General features: G+C 38.3%; 1 protein-coding gene across 2 annotated transcripts in view; it reads left to right on the top strand.

The window, feature by feature from the left end:
- The window catches only part of MAN2A1 (mannosidase alpha class 2A member 1), a 128,010-nt gene that overhangs the window by 19,385 nt on the left and 82,796 nt on the right, over positions 1-25,829 (top strand). For both annotated transcript variants that reach the window (XM_056323960.1, XM_056323961.1), the window contains exons 3-7: positions 4,987-5,131; positions 16,723-16,894; positions 18,573-18,700; positions 20,071-20,244; positions 22,821-23,007. In XM_056323960.1, the coding sequence (XP_056179935.1) occupies positions 4,987-5,131; positions 16,723-16,894; positions 18,573-18,700; positions 20,071-20,244; positions 22,821-23,007 (806 nt within the window). The remainder of the gene's footprint in view (positions 1-4,986; positions 5,132-16,722; positions 16,895-18,572; positions 18,701-20,070; positions 20,245-22,820; positions 23,008-25,829) is intronic.

The following is a 25,829-nucleotide window of genomic DNA, read 5'->3' as shown; positions in this document are numbered from 1 at the left end:
CAGTCTTCTTCCTTGCTGACTTGTCTTTCTGCACATGGGGACGGCCTGCTCCTGTGCCTTTAAAATTTCCTTCTTGAGCAATGTCCAGCCTTCCTGGGCCCCTTGACCCTTCAGTACTGTCTGCCAAGGGACTCTGTCCCAGGCTCCTAAAGAAGCCAGAGTCTGCCCCTCTGGAAGTCCAAGGTAGCAGTTCTGCTGAGACCCCTCCTTACTTCTGTGAGAATCAAAAATTCATTTTGTGTTTGCTATGCTCAATTTGTCCTTCAGCCATCACGTCACCCACAAGTCCTTCTCTGTTTGCAAACAACAGGTCCAGTGGGTCACCTTCCCTAGTTGACTCACTAGCTACATCAGGACCTTCCACACAGTCCAGGAGCGCTCTAGACTTTCCTCTCTGCTGTGTTGTATTTCCAGCAGACATCCAGTAAGTTGAAGTCCCCCACAAGAACAAGGGCTAGTGATTGTGAGACTTCTCCTAACTGCTTATAGAATATTTCGTCTGCCTCTTCATCCTGGTTGAGTGGTCTTATAACAGACTCCTACCATGATATGTGCCTTGTTGGCCTTCCCCTGAATTCTTACCCATAAACCCTATTGCCTCCATCATTCGGCTCTAGGCAGTCAAAACACTCCCTGACATACAGAGCTACCCCACTGCCTCTCCTTCCTTGTCTATCCCTTCTGAAGACTTTATAGCCATCCCTTGCAGCACTCCAGTCATGCAGGTCATCCCACCATGTTTCTGTGATGGTAACTATGTCACAGATCTTCTGCTGTGCAGTGGCTTCTAGTTTCTCCTGTTTGTTGCCAATGCTGCATGCATTGGTGTGGATACACTTCAGTTAGGCTGTTGATCACACCACCTTTTTTGGGGAGAAGCCTAATTCCTACATGACCATTCTCAAGTGCTTCTGTAATTTCTAACACATCAATAACCCTTGTATCTGCTGCTGCATGGATCTACATCCCCTGCCTCTGCTGAGAGGGCAGACTGAGGAGGACTGTGCTGGCACACCATCCCTCAAACACTGGTGTGCTACCCCTGGGGTTATCTCTACCGAGCTTTGTTTTATCCCTTTCCTGCTTCAAATCTGCAGGCTGAGCTCCATGCACACCAGCTGCTCTCTCAAGTAAAGGCCAGATTTTCCTCCTTGTCTTCCTGGCCCGTCTTTCCTCAAGATTTTGTATCACTCCATTGCAGCTTTACAGTTGTTAGCATCATTCCACTATGTCTGCATGATCCCGACAAGATCAAAGGCTTGCAGCTGCACGTAGATCTTCTAACACATCATGTTTATTTCCCATAGTGTGTGCATTAGTGTACTTTAGAGAGGTTTCCAGGCATGTTGATTTCCCAGGAAGGGTAATTGTGCCTTGTAGGCACTTCCTTGCTTACATGCAGATGCTGGGTGACCCTGCTTAAGTCCTGTTTTGTTGATTTTTTAAAAAAAAAAAAAAAATACTATTTTATGCTTTCATGTCGCATCACTCCTGCCCATCACTCCTTCACAGGGCTGCTGGTAACACACTCTCCCTCCCACTTTATTCCTACCTAAAAGCTCTCCATAACAGGTCAGCTATCCTCCTGGCAAAGATGCCTTTGCCCAACTTCGTGAGTTAGATCTTGTCTCTCCTAAGCAGGCACTGGTCAGCAAACAGGGTCCCATGGTCATAGAACCTCAAAACCTGTTGCCAGCGCCAGCTCTGAGACCTGTACTATTGGTGTTCTCCTCTCACACCCCTACCCCTCACTGGTGGGACTGAAGGGGATACCACCTGGGCCTCCATGACCTTGATTACTACCCTCCAGAGCTCTGTAGTCGCTTTTGATGCAGTTTAGGCTGCCCCTAGCAGTATCATTGGTACCCACATGGAAGAACAATAAGGGGTGGTAGTCAGCAAGTTGGAAAACCTTTGTCGGTTCTTCTAAATCATCCCAGATCTGGGTCCCTGGCAGGCAGCAAACCTCTCTCGATGGTGAGTCAGGTCCTTGAGCCAGTTGTTTCAGACAAACTGTTGATTAAGGTTCCAAGATCTAGTTCCTGAATTGCATAATCATGGGAGCATGGTTTGAGATAACTGTAAGGTAATAGACGTTAACGAAGAAATTATATATGTTATGGACTGTAAAAATTGCAGACTGCTGGAAGTTGCTTGTGAAATTCAGGCTCCATCTATGAGAAAAACTCACAGGAATGTGGACAATTTCATGAATTGTTGCTTTTAAACAAATACGTTTTCATGGTGGAAATATCAAAAGAGTTTAGCAGTCCTAAAATCACTTGCTAACGGGCAAAATTACAGAGTATACATTTAATTTTCTTCAGAAGGTTGCATTTCACAGAAAAATTATGGTTCCTCAAAATCATATGTTCAAAAAGCAAGAAAATACGGTATTAAGCTAATTTAAATGTAAAACATATTTTGTCCCTTCAAGCTGGCATTACAGAATGCATATACCTGTAAATATTCCACCTGTATTTTCCATTAAGCAAAATTGTTCAAATCTAGAAGCAATCATAGTGGAGCAGTGACGTGACAAGATACTCGTACAGGCCATAGGCATCTACAGCATGGACGCTGTAGGTTCTGCTGGTTCTAGGATTGCAGTGGCTTGTATTCCCATCTAACATTACTTACTTCTCTTTGTATCTTAAGCTAAAGGTCTGTGGTGGGTTGGACCTTGGCTGGTTGCCAGATGCTAGCCCAGCCAAGTTCAGCCAACTGCAGTCCTTTTTGGCACCCGGCCTGGGAAATGAGAGATAAGGACAGTAATTGGCAGTGGTAATGGCCAAAACTTGGATTGGACATTGCCAGAGCAAAATAACTGTGGGGATTCTTCTCTTGTAATGAGGTGAAGGAAGAAGGGGTGGAGATTTATTGTGTGTCTGAAATTTCCACTTTTTCAGTGTTATGTCATTTTGATTTTGATGTGTTGTTTTTTTTTTTGTAGATGTAAGTGAAGTTTGTGAAGAGTGTGTGATGAATATGTATTTTGTTGACTGTTCTTACATATAAATTTCACAGAGGTGAGGGTGGAATGTACTGGGTGCAGGTAGCCCAGGTGCTGGCAGCAGGGGGCTCCAGGGGTGGTGTCTGTGAGAAGAGGCCAGTGGTGCCCTGTGCCAGACACAGCTGTTCCAGCCAGCTCCAAAACAGACCCACCACAGGATACAGCTGGGCCCTCCTTCAGCAATGGTCGTGACACCTTGGGGAGAATATGTTTGTAAAAAGGGGGGAAACACTACAGGGCAGTGAGGTATAAAGGGGAAAAAAAGGGAGAAATAACCCTGTGAACACCAAGGTCGTTGAAGAAAGAAGGGGAGAAAGTGCTTTAGCTACTGGAGCAAGTTGGGGAGACCGTGGCGGAGCAAGTATTTCCTGGAAGCCTGTGGAGGACCTCCTGCCAGAGCAGGTAGATATTTTTGAAGTAACTGTGGCTTCACACTGGAGGAGTCCCTGAAGGACTGCAGCCTGTGGAAAGGGTCTTATGCTGGAACAGCTCTTGAAGGTCTGTTGCTTGTGGAAGGGACTCAGTGCTGGAGCAGGCAAGAAGTGTGAGGAGGAACCATTACAGACTGACTGCAACCCCTATCTATACACCTCCACCACTTGGGGCAGGAGAACATAAAAGGAGCAGGGAATGAAGGAGTGAAGTTGAACTAGGCTAGAAGAGGGGTGGGGAGGAGGTGTTTTAGTTTTGTCTTTCTTTCTCACTGTCCAACTCTGTTTTAATTGGCAATAAATTAATATTATGTTCCCTAAGCTGTGTCTGTTTTGTCTGTGATGGTAACTGGTAAATGATCTCCCTGTCTTTTGTCTTGACCCATGAGCTTCTGATCTTATTTCTTCCCTGTCCTATTGAGGATGGAGAGTGAGAGAGCAGCTGGGTGGAGGTTTGGTAGCCAGCCAAGGTCAACCCATCACAAAACAAGGCCTTAACTTCTTTAGTCAGGTGTTTGTTTCAGATGTCTGTTTTTCTGAAGTTTCCTAGCAGGGCAGAAAACAGCTTACCACTGGAAATTTTAACTCTTGTGGTGTTCATGTAGGAAATTACTCCAGCAGGCTTTTTTTGTGGAAGTGAAATGTTTGTTGAAGAAAGCTTATTAGGTGTATAATTGCATTCTAACATGGGGTTAGAACTAAACTGAAGTTTAGTTTGTTTTCTAAGCTGTGGTGCCAGCAAAAGGCTTGTCCAGTGATAGTTTATGTTCATAAAGTTTGCTGCCTTTCCTGAAAGCAGACCAGAGCACTAAAAAAAAAAAATATCAAAAATCTGGGTATGGTAATTCTTGTCTAAACCCATGTTAAAAGATTCTTTTTGAAGCTGTCTGGTGGAATCTGAACTTCATGAGAACCTGTTAAAGTAACTAGAGTTGCTTTTTTTACCTGTAACCTTATTTGTATTGACAAGTGAAATATTTCCTTCTTTGTATAATTAGTGTACTGGGCAATGGAAAATACATAAGGAGCTTTGTTACAGCAGTCTGCTACAGTTCTGAATGTTTTTTGTTGATAGTTCCTTTCAGTTCCCTTTTATGAGTTTGACTTTTTCTTCAGTCTCTCTGATGTTGTCATCACTTCTTACTGCATGCTTAGTTTGTCCTTTTCATCATCTGCATTCCCCTATGTAGTGTGTTGCGCTATTCTGCATAATCCTCTCTGTACACTTCTGCCCCAGTGCCATTGCGAACTGTCATAATTTAAGTCATAAGATTTAAGGCTCTTATTCCTACAGTTTATCTAACCAATTTCAGTTTCCCCAGAACAGAGCTTGCCAAGTACTCGTATTCCTGCCAGCAGTGTCTTGGGTGTCCTAGAGTGACTTGAAACTTGGTCCTATTGTCAGTTTTCTATTCATTTGACACTGCATCTCTCCCTGTGTAATAAGCAAGCTGATCCATTTTTGATGAAAACAGCTTTGGTTTTTAATAGCAGAACTGTTTCTGTGAATTCATGTTTTATATTCCTTTTACTCTTTTTCAGATGTTGGATGTCTATGATATTCTTCCTTTCGATAATCCAGATGGTGGCGTGTGGAAACAAGGATTTGATATCACATACAATGAAAATGAATGGGACAGTGAACCGCTTCAAGTTTTTGTTGTGCCTCACTCGCATAACGACCCAGGTAGTATTTTAACTGAATTAATTTGCGCATCTATAGGCTTTTGAATTAAGAAATATATTGCCATTTCTGTTGAGATTTGGGGGTTTCGAAGCGTATCACTTGATATGTTAGATTTAAGTCTAGGAAGGCAGTTAAGCAAATGTATAATTCAAGTGCCATTGACTTCAGGTGACAACTGTTATGATAAAAGTTTTGCATGTACTTACTTATAAACTGCAGTAGAACTCCAGTGTTAGTATTGGAGTGTAATATGGATTTTCTGTATTGATTCTGCTGATAACCCAGTCAGTTCATTCATTGCTGCATTAAGTATGGCCTGTTCTTATTTTGACTTTTTGGACTGTCATAGATATTTAACACTCAGCCTGTATTAAAGAGATGTGTTTTTTGGAAGGCACGACAGTGGCAAATCTGAGGTTTTTGACTGTAGCAGTTTAAGGTTTTGTGCACACTGCCCCCATCCTGGAGTGGGATAATGCAAAGTCTAGATTTAAACTGAAACCTAGATATGCTTGCATAATTTAATGTCTTTCTCCCAAGTGGATGGTTACTGTGTAACAAAATGGAGAAGCATCATTTTTATTTTGAAATGGCAGTAAAATAGACCAAAAAGCAGTGAATTATACTGCTATAATATACTCCTGGTACATGTACACTGACCATGAGAAGCTGGTGAAGCTGCTTGTTATTGTGGAAAGCCACAATTTCAGTGATTTTAAACTTTACTACTGTGTATTTTGCTCTAATAATTTAATTTGTTGGTTGAAGGTACTGTGGATGTGAGCAAAGTAAGATACAGTAGTTTGAACATAGGTGAATTTTATTTGCATGTATCTGGCATTTTCAAAGAAAACTAACTCTGGGATTTGGAGGCACTCTATTGTCCAGTTATGACAGCTAAAATTACGAAGTCTGGATATAGTAAAAATACTTAGAGAAAATAATCACATTAAATTTTAATCTGCCCTTTTGATAGAACTGTCTTTAAAGCTGTGTACATTTATTTCCTTTCTAGTTTTCTCCTGAAAGCTTCCCTAGAAGGAAGCCACACTGTACAGTCATTTAATGAATCTGAAACCATCCTAAAGGATAGTACAGAACTTTAGATCTCTTGGTTCTTACTAGAAAGGGGTATGAGTCTACCTCTCTCCCTTCTTTCTCCTGAAGCTATTAGGATCATATCTTAACTGGGGGAGGATGGTTGGCAACCTACTAGAGGCCAATTGCCTAGTGTCACACCTGTCCTCAGATGATTTTAGCTGGATTGAACAAAGACCTTTGGCACTGTGCAGCCTGAGGTAGCTTGACAGGGGCATGAAGCTTAGGAACTGCAGGAGAATGTCTGGAGGAAAGTTGGGAAGAGCTTTGTAGAAAACTTCACCAGTGTCCATTCAAGGCATGAGGTTTGTTTGGGGCTTAGTGTTCTGGTGCTGATTTCCATCACCTCTGCCAGGTTCTAGTAATTTTGGTTTTATTTTTATTTTTTAATTTATTTTCATTCCTTCTGTTATTGTCTTCCAAAACAGAATATATTGGACTGTTTTCCTCCATGGTGCCTGGCCTGTCTCACCAGTGTGCCATGCAGAATTGACCAGTTTCTGTTGCCATTCTGGAAGGACTCTGTGGAGCTAACCTTTAGCTTTCTGACTTGCAGTCTTCTGCTTTCTTCTTCACATCTAGATTCCTGCCTTGCCTCCTGTCATCAGCTGTGGTAGATATTCACAGTCCACACCTTTTGTGTCTGACAAGCTTTGGTATTGGGTGCCTTAATCTAAAATTAAAATCAATAAAATTGGTTTATCCAGTGGCAGCAGTTCTGCTTACCAAAAAGGGCCCACTGAGCACTCATACTGTAAGAATTTTGAGTGTTGAAGTTACTGGACCTCTTTTAGCATCAGGGTTATTTTGGTAGATACTAACATCTGCCACTACTAATTACATTCTCCCTCGCTGTATACCAAGCAAGGCATACAGTCTTGAGGGTGCTGTTGGCTCAGCTAGCCAATAGCAAAGGCTATTAATATCAGGTTATGCTAGAGGAGGCTTCAGCAGAGCCTTCACATTTTTATATATGTCTTCTGGGGCTAGCAAACTGAATAGCACTGTATTGCTCCTATGAGAAGGGTCCCAAAAATAGTGGAACTGTTGGGAAGATGGACACATCTCTTACTAGCCTCCCAATTAAGATGGCAAGTTACTAACCTCACTCAGTGAGGAATGCCTTCAGCTTCACTATATGTTTGCCATGACACTTGAAATATTATAACTTCTTTTGGAAGGTCAGAGGATAGCAAGGGTGTTCTCCACGTTCAGAGATCCTATTTATGTATGGCATTCCTTTGTCATGTTTGGGTTCTTGGTCTGTATTTAAAAAAGCCAACCAAACAGTGAAACAAACCACAAAAAACCCCACCCTAAAAAACCCCAAATAATCAAATAAACATGCCCCAAATGCCCCCCTAACCACAAATAAAACAAAAACCAGAAGCCCCAGATGAAAAACAACCACACCACCAAAAAAAAACCCAACCCAAACAACCAAACCCCAAACAAAACCCCAAACAACCTGAAAAAACCCTACCCTCCTTCCCTCTCCAAAAAAAAGTTTCTGAGTTACCAGAATTCTTAAACTTCTAGGACAGTTAAAGCATAGATAGTGCTCTACCACCAGTGGTAGCCTCACCAACACGTTTTTCTGTTTGTTTGTGTTCTCAGTCATGGATTTTCCTGTACTTGCCCAGTGGGAGTTTTCTACTTACTGAGGAAATATGCTTACGATGTCTTGTTCTTTAATTTTACATCTGATTGATGTCTCTTGGTGCACTTGAGAGCTCCATTTAATGAAGTTTGATCTGATTCTATTTTGATCACTCCAGCACTACTCTGGCCTTCTTCCAAATATAGAGGTGTGGGCCATAATGAACTTGGCTTCAGAGGTAAATTTTTAGGAGCACTTAGATATCTATCTTGGAGGGAGTCACTCATTAAATATATAGTAAGGTACTTGTTCTTCCAGATCTCTGAAAGAAGTTCTTTGTGGCTGCCAATTCAATAATAAGGTTTGAAGAATTCAGTGCAGTTGTGAGAGCTCTCATCTTTCTCTTGCAACTTTTTTCCTGCATAGGTTATTCCCAAGGACTTGCCTGAAGTCATGGCTGTTGTCATTCACTTTTGATAGCTGACTTTCTTACTGGTGATTAGTTTTGGTTCCTAAAGTCTTCCTTCTTAATACCTAAGTTCTTCATGCCTTTACCATAAAATTGTATTGGTCCTTACATTATCAGCAACTAAAATCAGGAAATCTGCCTCTCCTCATGCATACAATCGATTATCTCCCAGCTTGTTCAGAATCCTCAGTTGATGTCAAAGAGAATTAAACTGAGATATAATCCTTGTAATTGTAAAAAAAAAAAAAAGTAAATGTAAATGGTTCCATCACCAAAAGTGATTGAGAGACTGGTTATTGTTTGCTTTAACAAAGAGTGTTATCGTAGAAATTTCCTTACTTGGTAGTGCTTTTGGTAAGGACATTTCTGTGGAATTGTCTGCAGTATGAGACTGTATTATTAAGCACTTGAAAGAAGGAAAATTAACAGAGATCTGAAAACTCTTGTATAGCTAGTGGTTACATTATTGCTTTCCCACAGAGGATTAAAAGGCATGATCCAAAGGAAATGCCTTCTGGCAAAAAAGCTTAAGGCATAATGAAGCTATAGTGTAACAATATACATGAACAATATTTACAAGTAATAGGGTCAGTAAAGATGTAACTATATTAGGTGCAGAAGCTTTTAATTCTCATTATGTGTTAAGTTTTCTCATCTGAGGCTATTTTAATTTTTCATATAGGCTGTTACACTAGTGAGAATCTATCTCAAAGACAAGGAACTGCCTTGAAAGAGAATCCGTAGGGAGTGGGGCGGTCTTAAGTTCCAAGTTCTGTTTTGTGCTGATGATCTGAAACACTTTCTGTTGCTAAATTCTGCTAAATCCGAGTTAACTGCTTCCATGTGAATTCAGTCAGGACCTACAAACTTGGGGTCTCTATGCTTCTCCTTTCAGTAGCTATTATATTTCCCCATTATTGGGAAATTAGGTATGAGAATGAGTCCTTTTCACACTTTTGATCAGTGGCAGGCATGATTGTCTTGTAGTTTCTGGTAGTTGGTGAAGATTTGAGCACCTTGGCAGCATGTCTGATCGGGGTGTGTGTGGGGGGGTGGGGGGTGTGGGGGTGGGGTGGGTGCGGGATGCTCACCCAGTGCGGATTAATCTCAAGCCATGGAGAGATGTTCAATTTACAAATAGCTGAGTTCTGTGAGGTTATAGCTATTGCAGATGGGTGGCATTTCTTTCTGGAGCAGATTAACGAGCGATCGTATAACCTGCTGTGCTGGCAAAGCCCAGCGGGTGCTTCAACAGTAGTTTCATGTGACTGCCTGAAGTGGATTAGGAGCTGAACTCCAGAGGGGAGAACCCTGCTCAGGGACAGTGATATTGTCAACAGCACAACTGGACTTGAAAGATGATGTTCAGATAACCAGAGGGGTCGAAAGACACCTCTAGCATTTATTGTTCTGTTAGCAGGGATGATTTTGGTAATGTCTTTTCATTAAATTATTTAAGAATTGAGATGTGTGTGAGCTTTGTAATATATGTGTGTATCAGATCACAGTATTTTATTGCTGAATGTGGTTGTTAACAGATCTAGTACAAACAGCATTTTAGTGGAATTGGAGGAGATGAAACAGATTCTTCCTCCCCCCCTCTACCCACCCATCTCCAATTTCTATCTAAGCAAAAATGTATATAGAAGTGTATGTGCATATATGTCAGGTCTAAATACTGCTTTTTATCACTAAGTTGATTATCTATGACATTGGTAACTTTACCATACTAGTACTCACATTAACCCCTTCTTATTATTTAAGGAAGTCTCCATTTCTCAGGAGGAAATCTCTATAGCTCTATGCAGTTAACTGTAGTATTAAGATAAAAGAAAACTTAAGCATAAAAGTTTGATGTTTTTAATAGTACACTGTGGAATTTCAGGTTTGTTTTCTGTTGATGGGGTCTAGATATGGTTTTTAGGTGACTTCTTAGTTTTCCTGGCACGTTTGGAACACAGATTTAGATTGTTGTCTGACCCACAAAAACTTAAGAACATGTTAGTATAAAGCTGAAGCAGGAAAGAAAAAATGCTAGTTGAATGACATCTGAAAACTGAAAGTTTTAGACTGTAAATTGAAAGTTCACTGATTGATAATGTTCATGCTATGTTTTAATAGGAAGATAGAAAAAAAAAATCAGTCACCACTGCTTGTCTAGAACTTGTTTTCCTTTTGTAAGCAGCAACAGTATATAGTATTTTCTAAAACAAACAAACAAAACCCCAAAAAACAAACCACCAACCTGTGAAGGCTGTAAAGAGTATAACATATACATTCAATGGTGGACACCTGATTTTTCTGTTGTAGAGGAAAATGAGATCTAGGAATAATATGGGAAACTGGGCAGCTCACAAGATCTTCTTGACATGCTGAATTACAGGAATCTTAAGTGGTATTCCTGGCTCACTTCTCAGTATTTCTGTGGTTGCATATGAGGTGGTAGGGGACTTGGAGTGAGAGGTGTTTGAGTTTTTTCCCTTTGGGGAAAAAAACCCCAAACAAACAAGCAAAAGAAAATTCAGGGCAGTTCCATGGAAAATTGATAGTTTTTGGCTATGGTTATGAAATCAAAGATGATAAATACAGAATGATTGTTATGGTCCATTAAGCAGAGATCTTTTAGAAGTTAAAGTATGCCATTGGAAAAGTAAATACGGTGTTGTACCTTTTTAATACTGGTGTCTCTGCTTCTACCTAAATGACTTTATTTCAGGGAGTATTTTGGGGGAACAATTTCTTTTTATCTTCTGAATCACAGTGAATGCTTTAACACAGGGATGTGCCAGGTGGCTTTCTTTACCCTGGCTTGTACTGTGCCAAATAGAAAAATGGAAACCAATCTTAGACTGCTTTTAGTTTTCATTTTGAGGTAGCCTAACCTAAGAGATACCATGTTTCTCAAGTGTTCTTTCAATCTTGGCCAATGACCCCATTCATCTTCATTGAAAAGATACAACACTGAAGTTTTGTGTCAGAAACATCCGTAAAAAAAAATCTTAACTTGCATATTTGCTCTCTTTTGTTCTGACATCATAGAATAATGATGCAAGATTTCTAAATTAAAAGATGGGTATGTATAGCCTGTATCTTAAGGGTTTGTTTTTTATTGCTGAATCTACAAAAGGCCTAATGCTAAACTCCATGTGTAATCATACTTACTAAAATGTAAGCTGAAACTTAGCTTTTGGATTTACTTCTAGTATTTGAATTATTGTCATTATTGTGTGCCTACGTATGATCAGTTAAACACATATACCGTGCTTAAGTTCTTCAAAGCACTGACAAGAACTCACAGCTACATGTCCATTAATTGTTTTTAATTATTTTTGAGAAAAATTTTTAGTATTGCAGTAGCTTCACATGTTATGTCGGGTATGCATGTAATTAAGACATCCTCTTTAAGTTTATGACACTTAATAGTGTCTTCTTCCAGGAACTAGTTAGTTGAGAATTAAGCATAACTGTAAAAAAACCCCAAACCCTAAGTTTTTTACTAATGTGCATTTTAAAAATCCAAGAACTGAAGTTCCACTAATATTGTTGCAAAGAGTTTGCTTTTATTTTCTGGAAAGCTGCATAATGCTAGCTGAAATTTATGGTTTTATTTAATTCTGCCATAAAATTAATAAATTTCTCAAGTTTCTTAGGTTGCAAGAAGCAGCAGTGGTGTGTGATTTTCAGACTCAGTGAAATTAATTATGATCTACTGTAAAGTAAATGAGAGATGCAAACTGCCCTCAAAAATGCGTTAATCTAAAAATGGGTCGTATTCCAAACATATACTAGATCTGCTTCTTCAGTAAGACAGATTTAATGACAAACTAGAAAATTTTTTTAAGGATATGTTTCCTCTTGAATGTTGGAGGGTAACTCATGGTAGTAAGCAATTGAAATATCTTTTTTGTGTAATTTCTACAGTTAGTTTTAAACCAAAAGACAAAAGAAATACAAATGTTAAAAAAAACACCCAGCAGCCTTGCTGATACATGTAAGCAGTGCTCAAACACTGTTGGTTATAATGATTTTGTTTTCAAACTTGATTTGTGATTGTTGTCATAATCAAAGCTTTCTTTTTGAATAATGCTAACTTGTCAGCTTCTGTTCTGATTTTGTCCTGAAACTTTGCCTGTATCTCTTAACTGTGCTAAGACACAAGAACAACTTTCTGTAGTGCAAAGAGCTGGTAGAACTTCAAGAAGGAAGTTGGAGTGGAAGGTGTAGACAGGAATAGTATAGCATAGCAATGGATTGCATTGAGATTTGGACATATTTTGGATTCTGCTGTTGATGTGAGAAAATTTACATTAAAAAAGCGAAAAAACGGACAACTGATTGGTGATGATAAATCTCTGTGGATGGGGGGGATCAAGTTTCCACACTTCTGAGGACAAGCAAAATGCAATCAAAAGGCAAGCAGCCTAACAGTGTGTACCCTCTATTGCTTTCTCCTGTGCTGGCAGAAAATGAAAGTAGTAAGGTAAAGTCCTGAATACTTACAAAGTCAGGACTAGCATACTGACATTAGACAGTATTATTTTTTCTCTTACATTTTTATATTGACAAAGGTCCTTATGTAATTTTAAACCAACAAGTTTTATTTTGCTTATATTGGCATATTTAGTTTTATTAATTGCAGTTTTTAAGCTATTGCACTTTTTGTATGTCTAAACTGTACTTGTATTGAAAGTTTCCTGATCCAAATACACTGGTAAACCTTTTCTTTCAACATGGGAATGAATTCTAAGTTTCTGGATATGCACAAGAATGAACTTGAGTTGTACTAGATTCTTAAGTGATATTGGGAACTGAGGTGTGAAATAATTCATGTGGTGGTCTTTAGTAACAGACATAACTAGCAACTTCAAATTAACGTATTCATTGTTCTGTTCAACTTTTGATATGTTTTTTTTAATCTTTATGGATCCATGCAATATTGGACAGTTTTTGTAAGTTGTGGGATTAAGAGCTATCAGTGGTATGAAATTTACTGACAGGAAATGCCAGATTCTTCACCTGGGATGGAGCAACACCGGCACAAGTGTAAACCGGGAGAGGGGTGCCTGGAGAGCATCCCTGCAGGGAGGGTGCTGGCGGTGCTGGTGGGCAGCAGGCTCAGCGTGGGTCAGCAGTGAGCCCTGGCAGCCAGGAGGGCAGCCCGCACCCTGGGGTGCCCCCAGCACAGCACGGCCAGCCGGGCAGGAGAGGGGATTGTCCCGCTGTGTCCGGCGCTGCTGCGGCCTCACCTGGAGCACTGTGTGCAGGGCTGGGCCCCACCATGTAAGAAGGACGTGAGGGTCCTTGAATGTGCCCAGAGAGGGGAAACGTCGCTGGGGGGAGGGCTGGAAGGCATGTCCTGTGAGGAGTGGCTGAGGGCTTTGGGGTGGTCTGGTTTGGAGACCAGGAGGCCGAGGGGCCACCCCGTTGCTCTCTGCAGCTGCCTGGGGAGGGGAAGGGGAGAGGGAGGTGCCGAGCTCTTCCCCCAGGGACCAGTGACAGGTCACCTGGGAAGGGCTCAAAGCTGCGCCAGGGGAGGTTCAGACTGGACATGAGGAAAAGAGGGTGGTCAAGCACTGGAAGAGGCTTCCTGGAGAGGTGGTGGATGCCCCCCATGCCTGTCAGTGTTTGAGAGGCGTTTGGACAATACCCCAAATAACATGATTTAACTTTTGTCAGCTTTGGTCAGGCATTTGGACTAGGTGATTGTTTTAGGACCCTTCCAACTGAAAATACGCTATTCGGAAATAAATGAATTTAAGTGCAAGATGGCCAACACACGGTAATTAAATTTCATAGGACTTTCTTTTGGCTTGCAACTAATTCTGTGAATACTTGTAATTTTTTTCCTAGAACTTTCAGAAGTGTGTTAAGTTCAGTTTATTAACTATGTTATACCCTTCCTCTGTAGCTTAATAAAATTAATATATTAAAACAATCTATAATCTAACTCTGCTCTTCCTACATCACAATCTATTGTCATGACAGCTCCTTTGTCATTTAGCTCTGTGCTTCTTTATTTAGGTTGGTTTATTAAGGATACTAATTCAGTGTAAGTTTGCTTTTATTGCAATATAAAAATACAGTAAAATGGTTTATATTTCTGTATAGGAGAAACAGAGGATGGTTTTAGTTAAACCTGTTAGTTGCATGCTAGCATGCTATTGTCTCTTGCAGAAGAAATTCCTAGTAAAAAGCTATAAATTTGTAGTCTGCTACATGTGGATCTTTTCATGTAAATGTCAGTAAGATATTTCTTTGATTTGTTGCAAAGTAAGTGGGAATTGAAAAAGAAAAATTGGTTATATGATCTCAATTCTTCAAATAAAAGCTTCCATTAGAGAAAAAAAAATGCAATCAGACAGTTAAGGAAATAGGCAGAGATCACAACAAATTTTGATTAAAAACAGTACAAAAGGAAAATAAATTCAGCTTATTTGTTGCCTTTCTGGTTTCAGTCTTCATGAAACTATCGTGTCATAGTAATTTACTCACAACTCTTTTGTATTGAGCTATTTCCATGTCTCTAAAGAAAGTATGTTTTCAGTTTAGATTTTAAGTCCTCATGTTGTCTTGACAAAATGTATTTTTCCCCTTTAAGACAGATCAGATTACACCCTAGTGTTCTATCTGCGCAGAAACTTAGATCAGATGTGATGATTCTTTTAGATGCTCAACTACTGTTAATATTGAGCTAGCACTTTTCCTCTGGAGTGTTATAGTTTTATTTACCCATTTGCAAAGTAAAAAAAGGACAGTTTTGGAAATCTGTGGTGTTTTTGTTTCTGAATACTTTATTAAAATTTGACCTTTACAAAGTGAGAGCGCAATCTGAAAGTAGTGCAAATAAGTGTGCAAGTGTCTAGTGATTATTCCTAATTACAAGATTCTTTATTTGACTTATAATTAACAGTTTGATGTGAACTGGAAAAGAATGTGCATATTGTCAAATTACATTAGCTCTGCATTTCTAGCTAAGATGAATGCAATTTATTTTTTATCCTTGGAGTATAATATATCCTTTCTGAATGAATACTGAGACTTTATTCAATAATAAAATGGTTTTCTTTTATTAGACTAAAAAATGATTTGTTTTTAATAATGCATTTATATATAATTCTGTATTTCTTTAATTACCTTGAAACAGTATTATCTCATTCCAGAACAGCCTAATCCTGTATCTTCTTATAAACAGAGTGGCATTGTGCTGGAGTAGCAGTACCTCTCAGAAGGGAATCCCAAGTATCGTATTTGTTTGGAGTACAGTCCTCACATTTTTTGGAAGCTTTCACAAAATCTCAAAATGTGGATGCATGCTGTAGGACCAATTTATAACATCACTTGTGTTCTTCAGTAGTTACTCTGTTGTATATGATACTTCCTTACACCCAGCTGCTGAGTCCCTTTTGGAAGCACTTGAGTGACAATGCTCATACATGACAAGAGCTGGTATGAAGAGTAGGAATATCCCACTTGTGTATTAAGTAGGCAGCCCTGTCTGCTTCTTTCTTACAGTTACAGGAAGAACATATCCCTTACAGGTTCTGGGAAGGAAGATACATGAACTTCCTCCTGTAAGGTTTTAGGAAGAGCTTAAAGAATTTCATGGAAAGCTCTGTGCTGTGAGAGCTGAATATGTGGCTGAAGTTGGCTTTTCCTTTACTCTGTGTCTCACTGGTATCTTTTCTAACGAGGGATGCAGCTACAAAAAATTTATCTCATTCATTGCTAACAAACCCCTTGTTCATATCTGATGCTGAACATCAGCTGCAGGGCTAACTGCTGCTTCATTTGCCCCAATTTTATTTCTCTACCCTCAAGGTCAGTGAGATACCATTAGTGGCTGTTAATTGTCTGCTCAGGGTACAGGTGTAATATGCCACTAGTAAGGATTTTTCATTCAGTTTTTTTACGTTAAGGAGGGTGGTGGGCTGCTTTGTGACTTAAAAGAGGAGGTAAGACATTGAGGGCAGGATTAGGGATGTTGGGTGTATGCGTGTTGGGAATAGGGCTTGGGCTGGGAAGATGATCTGTTACAAGATTCTGCAGTCCTCCTAATGTGAGAGGTGAGGAAACCTAATGGAAGTTATCAAGGAAGATCAATTTGCGGATATGCACATCTTCCTTTTCAACTACTTTGTGCCTAAATTAAAAAAGATTACAAAAATCTTCAGTGTTTTAAATCTGTGTGTTTGGTTGATCAAAGTAGAAAGCCTAGTAGTCCATATATGAACACATTGAAGAAATAAAACATCTAAACTTTATAAAAAGAAATTCACGGAGAGCTTAGCACTTCAAACTGTCCACAGCATGCAAAGTTCATCTTTTTAAGAAAATGCTTCACTTAACTTTTTGTGTGGAGTGGGAAGGCAGCAGGTCTGTAAGACTGTTGAAAGCAACTTAAATTTCATACTTTCTTTTTCTTAGGTTGGCTGAAGACTTTTGATGATTACTTCAGAGATCAGACACAGCATATCTTAAATAATATGGTTATAAAACTGCAAGAAGACAACCGAAGGAAATTTATGTGGTCTGAGATTTCTTACTTTTCGAAATGGTGGGATGGAATAGATAGCCAAAAAAAGGATGCTGTTAAAAGGTTTGAACGCTGAATTACTTCTAATTTTCCATGTGACATAAGCTGAAACTTTGTGTATTTGATTGTACTGTAAACTTGAGATTGTACTTGTGATGCAGATTTGCAAGAATAATCAGATACTCAAGTTACCATTTCTTTGGCTTGGTTCGTTTTTTTTCCCCAGTTACAAAGTAATGATCCATGTAGAGAAGTGAAGCCAAATTACTGACTTGCTGAAAAATTTGACTAAAAGTTTCCATGTACAACCAGGAAGATGTCATTCAAATTGTAATGGAGTTGTTATTTTAAACTTTTATTTGAAGTCACAAAGAAGTATTGGCAATGGAATACAAATAATCTTTCATATCAGCTATTCATATATGGTAATTTCTTTAGTTTTGACACAATTATGAAATGAGATTTTTTTGTTGTTGTTGTTATATATGGTAATTTTTTGTAAACATGCAGCTACTTAAATAGTGAAGCAGTACATAGTCTACTCCCTTGCTGCTCTTGGTTCTTTTTGAAATCACAAGTTAATGTAATACAGAAGTAAAAGGTTTGCCTTGAGACAAGAAAGCATACTGCTTGGATAAACTTGAAGGAAGGATCTAGTCTGGAGTGTTCAAAAAGACTTTTTATTTTGTTTTGGTTTCTTTATTTGCTTTAAGGCAGGATCCAAGAGTCCTTAGCTCATCTCTGTGATGCCCTCCTCATGCCCACCTTCAAGATGCATGGGTTGCAGTATGCATTAAGGCTATGAGAGCCTCACAGCTGCAAAGGTTAGGTAATGCATCTTGGTAATGATATAGAAAATGATCTAAAAATTTGTGTGCAGTGCATGAGTATTACAGCACAGCTGTTTTATTATATCAGAAAGATTCCTTGGAACACAATAAATGCTAGTCACTAGGAAACCCTGTATTTTCTTCAGAGGAATCGGCTATTGGTTAAACTGCTATAAGACTTCTAGAAGCTGCACTGGAGATTTTTTGCTGTATGTTTTTCATTACTCTTACAGGTATTATCTAAAATGGGACTTAAGTTTTGGGAAGTTTACTGTGTTTCTTAAATTCATTAAACATTTATATGTTAATGTACTGTATAAGTCCTGAAATCACATTACTCAGCTGTAGGGACCACTTGATGCTGGAAGCATGATTATTATGTTCACTCACAACTTTGAAAGACTGGATCACCCAGTGATCTGTTTTAAGTAGGCATTTTAATGGTCTGAAGCTTTTATAGATAGAATAAACTTTGAAACTCTATCTGCTCCCTATAATAACAATAAAAAGAAGAACAGTAGATCAAAGATGGGGAGACAGTAGTAGTGCTTGAAATGTGCAATGTGTAGGCATCTCGCTCAATTGACCTTTAGTACTGCAGCACATACACTTTTATTTTTGTAATCTATGCAGGAAACAACCTTCTTCCTGATTTAAAAAAAATCAGATGTTGTAGCACATGCAGTAGAGCTGTAGTTTTCATTGCACAAGAGGCATTAAAAATTTCAGTGTTCATCTATTCACTCTTTCTCTGTTTGATTAAAGAAAAGTAGTCTGGTGATGGAAGTAACACAAGCAATTTAGATTTTGGCATCGTGTCCCTGGTGAATACCTATTGGATATTCCAGAATAGATTTTTAAGACTGTATTTTCATATGCAGGACTCTGAACACAATTGACATATTTTTCAGGCTAATAAAAGATGGACAGTTTGAAATAGTAACAGGAGGATGGGTCATGCCTGATGAAGCCTCTCCTCATTATTTTGCTTTAATTGACCAACTGATAGAAGGACATCAATGGCTAGAAAAGAACCTGGGTATGTAGTTTGATCTAAAATCTAAATGTGTTAATGTAGAAAGTCAATTAGAAAATGCTTTTTTTATGTTTCTGAGGTGCTTAGACGGTTCTCTTACTCTGCTTTCCTGAAATGTTAAGTCAGACCATGTACTATAGGATGGAGTCTAGTATTTGCAATTAATGTTTGCAGATAGAAGTTCCTGGACAAAGTGTATTTAAACAATTTTACATATATTTTTGTCTTGATTACAAATGTGCATAATATTAATGTAATAACATGTAACATTAGATCGGGCTAAATTGTACATCACATGTGGTATTACAGTTTCAGGTTGCCATTTCTGTCTTCTGAAAACCATTACAAAAGCCTTAAAATGACTTCAAAATTTATATTCCTTCCATGTGTTTGCATCTGTTCTGCAGGCTATTTATTCATTACGTTCTCTTATGCAAGGCTTTCAAAAAATTAAATATGAGATTTAGTAGTAGTTGTATCAGTAGTAGTAGTAGTAGATACAAAACTTGAACACGTTGTAATGTTAGAATTGTTCATATTAAAAAAGAAAAAGAAAAAAGGCAGACTAATTTGTTTTTGAAACTGACTTGTACAGAGATTTAATAGTAAGTTAACATAATAACTTCATCCAATTAACTGAAATTATTTTGAAAAGCTATTTCACTCTGCTTTTCTTAGATGGCAATATCCATAAACACAGCTTAACATAATTAAGACATGGGGTTAGGGAAGGCCTAATAAAAGGGTAATGCATTCCTTACTGTTTTTTTGGTAAGACAGTAAGTGTGTGCCTAAGGAAGTATATTGAAGAATCGGTTAAACAAGTTAGGTACACCACCTTTATTTGTTAATAAGTTCAGTGAGAAGACAGTATTAATCAACATGAATCTAATGACTGCTGACCAAATAAATCAAAAGAAAAGTTAGTTCCAGAGCTAACAGAAGTTCACATTATTTAAATGACAATGAAAATTCAACAAGCTACTTCAATCCATCTCTATCTTCACTTTCTTTTAGCTTTCCTTTCCAATTGTAACATCTGTAAACTACATAAAGTGAAAAAGATGTATTTCATTATGATTGCATATAAAGATGTTTGAGGCACAATTGAAATAGTGGAACAATATTTTTCATGTCGTTAGAATGGCTTGCCTCTAAGACATTTGATTTTTATTTTGTTGTTGGGTTTTTTAATTGTTTAATTCTAGTTTGTTAATTTCACAGTGTGTTTTGCAGGATGCTTAATATTCAGCTGTATATTTTAATTTATCTTATTGGAAATTTTATCTTTAAAGCTCTGATTTAAATACATTGGTCTTGTTTTCTTTGAGTGAAACTTAAGACTTTCTTCCCTTTTCACTTCTTGTCAACAGGAGTAAAACCAAAGTCTGGTTGGGCAATTGATCCTTTTGGGCATTCACCAACAATGGCATACCTTCTGAAACGCGCAGGATTTTTTAATATGCTGGTACAGAGAGTTCATTACTCAGTTAAAAAACATTTTGCAACACAGAAGACTCTAGAATTTTTTTGGAGACAGAACTGGGGTATGTGTTTTTCCTTTATGTCCATTTATTTGTTAATTTACATAGGTAAGAGATGGAGAGAACTTATTTAAGTACTATGGAAATCTTTACATAACAAGTTGTTTAGAGAAGTTAGCCTAGATTGAGAACTTTAGAATTGCAGTTCTGTTTAAAGAAAACCCAAACATTTTTCATCTATGTTAAATTTTGGGGATGATTTTTTAAATTTATTTTCTTTTTAGTAACAGAAAGGGGTCATGAGTACCTGTGTGTTAGCAAAGCGGTTAAGTGTAAAATCTGTATTACTGCCGTTGTTCATCTGATCTTTCTACACTTTCAGATGTGCTTTTACTTTCTCTTACTTTCCTCTCCCATGTTCCTTAAAATTACATATAAAAAAAGTAAATGGGGTGGAATATTCTTTTTCCTTTTTTCACTTCTTTGTTTTCTTCCTCCTGCTTCTCCTATGCGTCAATAATATGGAGAAAAGGAACGTTTCTCTTGGAGATTAAAAAAAAAAGGCCAAAAGTGAATATTTGAAAATGGAGAGATCTCTCATGTCCTTCTAAGGAAAAAAACTTTCAAGCACTTGGTTTTCCTCAGTGGGTGTGACAAGTTAGTGTCATTAGTTGCAGTAGCGAGATGAAAAATTTTCACCATTTAAATTTTCTATGAAATTCTCATCTAAAACCATGTTCTTACAATAAATATAACTGCTTTTTTATATTCTTTATAGACTGTAGTGTCTGAAAGTTTTCTCGGGTAATGTCGTGACTATACTGATGTGTTTATAAATGAATGTACTTCTCTATATGAATACTGTGTTTTGATTTGTACTGTAGCAGCATTCCAGGAAACTGTATGATGAATGTATGTAGCTGAGGTTTTGGCCTTTCTGTTTTTTAAAGTAAGCTAATGTGTCACTGCTTTATCAATACAGGGTCAAACAAACCTATTTAATACTTAATATTGAAAGGTGGTGGTGATTTTGAAGCTTTTCAGTTCCTCTGTGTTTTTAATTGGAAATTGTAGGAAGGAGGGTATTCAGAGAAACCAATCTACTGTGCAAGTGAACTGGACTTGAGGAAGACATGCCACTGTGAAAGAACCTGTCCAGTACTGACACTTCAGAGATTTTTCCTTGAACATTGGTGTATGCCACTCAGTGTACAAAACACTTACCTGACAGGCCTTTTTCCTGAATATTGCATATGTGAATTACACGTATGATATGGTCTAGTGTTTGGGCTTCAAAAGAAGGCTTTTCAAAATGGATCACATCAGAAATCACTGTACACTCTATAATACTTACATGTGGTACCTGAGATAGAGAAGTGTACTTGAAAAGTAAATGCATGTATTTATGGAATATCACCTTTTCTGGTAATAATTAAGTAGTAGTAAAATAGGAGGTTTTAAACAAAAGGCCTGTATTTGAACTGCGAAGACTTGTGCTGTTAGGGTTTTGAAGAGTATTTTTATGCGTATTGTTGACATACTTATGAGCCAGGTTCTGTGGCACATCTACAACATTCATCCCCTTTTTTCAACATAAAATTACTTGAGGTTGTTAGTGCCAGAAATAAGTGATCAGCATTTTGAGGTTTTACCACAGGGCTCCTCAAACTACGGCCCACAGGCTGGATACGGCCCCCAGGGTCCTCAATCCGGCCCCCGGTATTTACAGACCCCCCTTCCCCCCCGCCGGGGATTGGGGGGGGAAACCAAGCAGCCGCAGATGGCTGCCTGCCACTGCATCCGCGCCGGCCCCTGGTTAAAAAGTTTGAAGACCCCTGTTTTACCAGATAGGTAAACTTAGGTAAAAGTAATTTTACTTACCAGATAAGTAAACTTCTCTTAAGTTCTGAGAACTCCAGGTTCTCTTTAAAGATAAATATTGAAAGACCTTTTGACACTTGACAAAAAGTGTGTAGATCTCTGTTCCTGGTGAGTTAAAGTTTAGGGACTGGACTCACTAGGTGGAAAAGTTAAGATGGCAAAGATAGTCTCAGAAGTGTGTAGAATTCTATGTAATTCTATATACAAGCACATTGAATCTATCTACAAGCATGTAGAATTGTACTCTTAATGTACTGAAGTTACATGTTCAAGAAATTGAAGTATTGTTAAAGCCTACTGATTCTCAAATGTGCTAATTAAGTAATGACAGCTAGGTGGTTGGGTTTTGGTTTGGGGTGAGTTTTTTGGGGGGATATTTGGTTTGTTTTGGGGGGGGCATTATTTGTTTGTTACTGTTTCACTCAAAGTATAGAAGACATGTTTTGTTCACTCCCAAATTCTGGAAATAATGAGATTTATCTGGTAAAAAAAAACCCCTAATACTTGGTTCCTGTCTTTCCCAATCAGCTAGTGCTTGACTGGAACATTCCCATCTTGGCTGTATCTCTGTTTATGTAAGGTAATCTCTTTATGTGTAAGGTACATATAAAGGTAGACTTGAAGTATGGCTAGTCAAGGAATTGTCCTGGTCTGATGTTTTTAGTTCAATTCTGGCATTCAGAACATGGAAATGATTTAGTTTTGGCAAATCACAAGAGGGTTTATTTTAAAGCTCTGCTCTGTGTATTTACTTCCAGATTTGGGATCCAGTACAGATATCCTTTGTCATATGATGCCTTTCTATAGCTATGATGTTCCTCATACTTGTGGTCCTGACCCGAAAATCTGCTGCCAGTTTGATTTCAAACGTCTTCCTGGAGGAAGAGTAAGCTGTCCCTGGAGAGTTCCACCAGAAGCCATTCATGCTGGAAATGTTCAACACAGGTACAGATTTGACACGTTCTGCAAGGGGAGAACTTAAAAAAAAAAAAATGCTGGTCAAAGATGACACCTAGGATAGCTTTATGAATTTATATAGTACTTAAAATAAACTCATTGTAGGAAAATAATACCTATTACTTAATCTCATGTTTGCTTTTAAGTTCAGAAGATAATTTGAAGATAGGTTTTAATGAAGATGCATTAATTTTTTTTCTTTTCATGATACATGAGTCTATTATTCTCTCTGAAAGCTAGGCAGAACATAGTCATCTGTTTGGTTATAATCATTTTATTGGTTTGCTGTAGTTTTTGCAAATTTTATGAATAGAAGGTGAGCTGTCTTCTGCAAGTGGAAGACTTCAGGGACATCATGCTGTAGTATGCTGCAACAGTAAACAGTGAGATACTTTGCATGGCTATCCTTCAACACTTGGCATTTTGTGGCCTAGGTTTCCTTTGTTTTTTCCTTTGCTAAAGTTTTGAAGTGATGTGATGATAATGCATTTGTTATCTACATATCATCTGCATGTCCTTTTACTGTGTTTGAATTTGCTAAGCATCTTGAAAATATCACTTTGTCAGTAAAATTCAGTTACAAAATTTTATTGAAGATAAATCCAAAATAAAACAGAATACATCTCCATTGTCATGTTTTAAGGTAGAAATTGGAATGATGCTAGGAAACAATAATTTTCTTTGGAAGTAGAACAATGAAAGTTGAAGGTGACAAAAGAGTAGAGCTAATAGAAGAATCTTTGACACACCCAGTGCTTATCAAATGTGAAGGAAAGCTCACATCTTTAAATCAAAGTTATAAAAAGAAAAATTTTGAGTATCTATTCCAGTTAGCTGAGACAAATACTTGTAGAAGAGTTACAGCTTGTTTAACAAATACCTGGAACACACAGGCTAATGTAAAGAGCCCGCTCATAATATTTTGTAAGGTTTTTGGGTTTTAGTTAGATTTTAATTTATCCCTGCACTTCCAAGATGTAACCGTTGCATAACAATCTAAATTAGATCTTGTGAAAGAAATGGATCTTTCACTATGTCGTAGGAAATAAAAAAATTAGTAAAATAAATGGACAGGTACGCTGAATGTATGATCAGGTTGAAGAGATCATCATGCCAATATGGTCTCTGAAACTTAATCTTTTGCATCAACTTTTGCTAGATAAAACCAGTTTTAGTGTTTTAACAGGGAGCTGAAACTACAGTGTAGTAGATAATACCTAAGGGAAAAGTAAAACTCGGACATGCTCATTAAGTTGGAAGCCTGGATTATCACATTTGGAACACTGGGAAGAACATAACTGTACTATGTAGTTTCGAATAAATCCACTAAAACATAGTAGTGTTTTGCTGGAGAATGCTAAAAAGTCCATTTTACGAAAAAAGAAAAAGTTGGAATATGGTAGGCAATCAAAAACTTCTCCAATCTAGTTTCTGTAACAACAGAAGTTTTACAGTTGTTGTGATGAGATGTGTGAGATGCAGATGTAGTTGGAAAATCTGGCTTCTGATCATGAGCTTTCCAAGATTAAAGTTTTCTAGCACACTAATCTGTGTCTCATATCTGATTGTTTTGTTTTTTAAGACTGGAAAAATACAGGAGATCTATACTACATGGGTATGAGAAAAGTTTTTAATATACACTTGATAAATTTAGAGGCAAGGTTTAGATCACTGACCTTTTTTCAATGCTAAAGCTGCAATAAAATTAATAAAATCTTGATTATTTTTGGTTAATTATTGATTAACAGATCTTGAATAGTCAGACAGGACTGTTGCTTTTTGTTTCAATACTGTTACGGTTGTAATACTGAAGAGATACTCAATTGAAAACTAGTAAATAGAAAAACAAGTAAAATAGACTACTAGCTGTTGGATTTATCATTGCCCTGCCATTTTAGTTGTGACTTGGGAGGCAGGAGTGAAAAAGCAGCTGTCGTGGTTTAACCCCGGTCAGCAACTAAGCCCTGGGCAGCCACTCACTCACTGCCCGCACAGTGGGATGGGGGAGAGGACTGGAAGAGTAAAAGTGAGAAAACTTGTGGGTTGAGATAGAGACAGTTTAACAGGTAAAGCAAAAGCCGTGCACACAAGCAAAGCAGACCAAGGAATTCATTCACCACTCCCCATGGGCAGGCAGGTGCTCAGCCATCACCAGGACAGCTGGGCTCCATCACGTGTAACAGTTACTTGGGAAAACGAATGCCATAATGCCAAACATTCTTCCCTTCCTCCTTCTTCCCTCAGCTTTATCTGTTGAGCGTGATGTCCCGTGGTGTGGAATATCCCTTTGGGCAGCCCAGGCCAGCTGTCCCGGCTGTGTCCCCTCCCAGCTCCCCGTGCCCCCCCAGTGGCACCTGCTGCTGCGAAGAAGGTTAACTCTGTCCCAGCTGAAACCAGGACAGCACCCTAACTGAAAGCCTGTACTTCATAACAGCTTAGGTTATAAAGTTTGCTGTTGTGCTTGCCCTGTTTTGCAGCTGCATCCTTGTCCATACATTCAAATGCTGAAGTTCTAGCTTTTCACGCTAGCAAGAAAAAACAGCTTATTTATTTTCCTTGAATGGGAATGAATTGCTAGAGAAAGCATAGCTTTTTTTTGGTGGTATATCTCTCTGCCGTGCATGGAAATAGGCAAGAATCTATACTGCAAGTTATGTGCTTCAGAGGAGTAGAAAATGGACTTTTCCTTTCGCGCCCTACTGTTACAAGAGCCCAATTTTACCCTCCAGCTTTTCTCTTTTTGGTTGGTCAGGTTGCACAACATGCAGCTGATGTTTAGAATTACATTGCTGATGTGACATTGGTGGCTG

This window comes from Falco biarmicus, chromosome Z (genome assembly GCF_023638135.1).
Source record: "Falco biarmicus isolate bFalBia1 chromosome Z, bFalBia1.pri, whole genome shotgun sequence".
Taxonomy (NCBI): domain Eukaryota; kingdom Metazoa; phylum Chordata; class Aves; order Falconiformes; family Falconidae; genus Falco; species Falco biarmicus.
The sequence above is the reverse complement of the archived record's forward strand: the minus strand, read 5'-3'. Positions and strand labels throughout refer to the sequence as shown.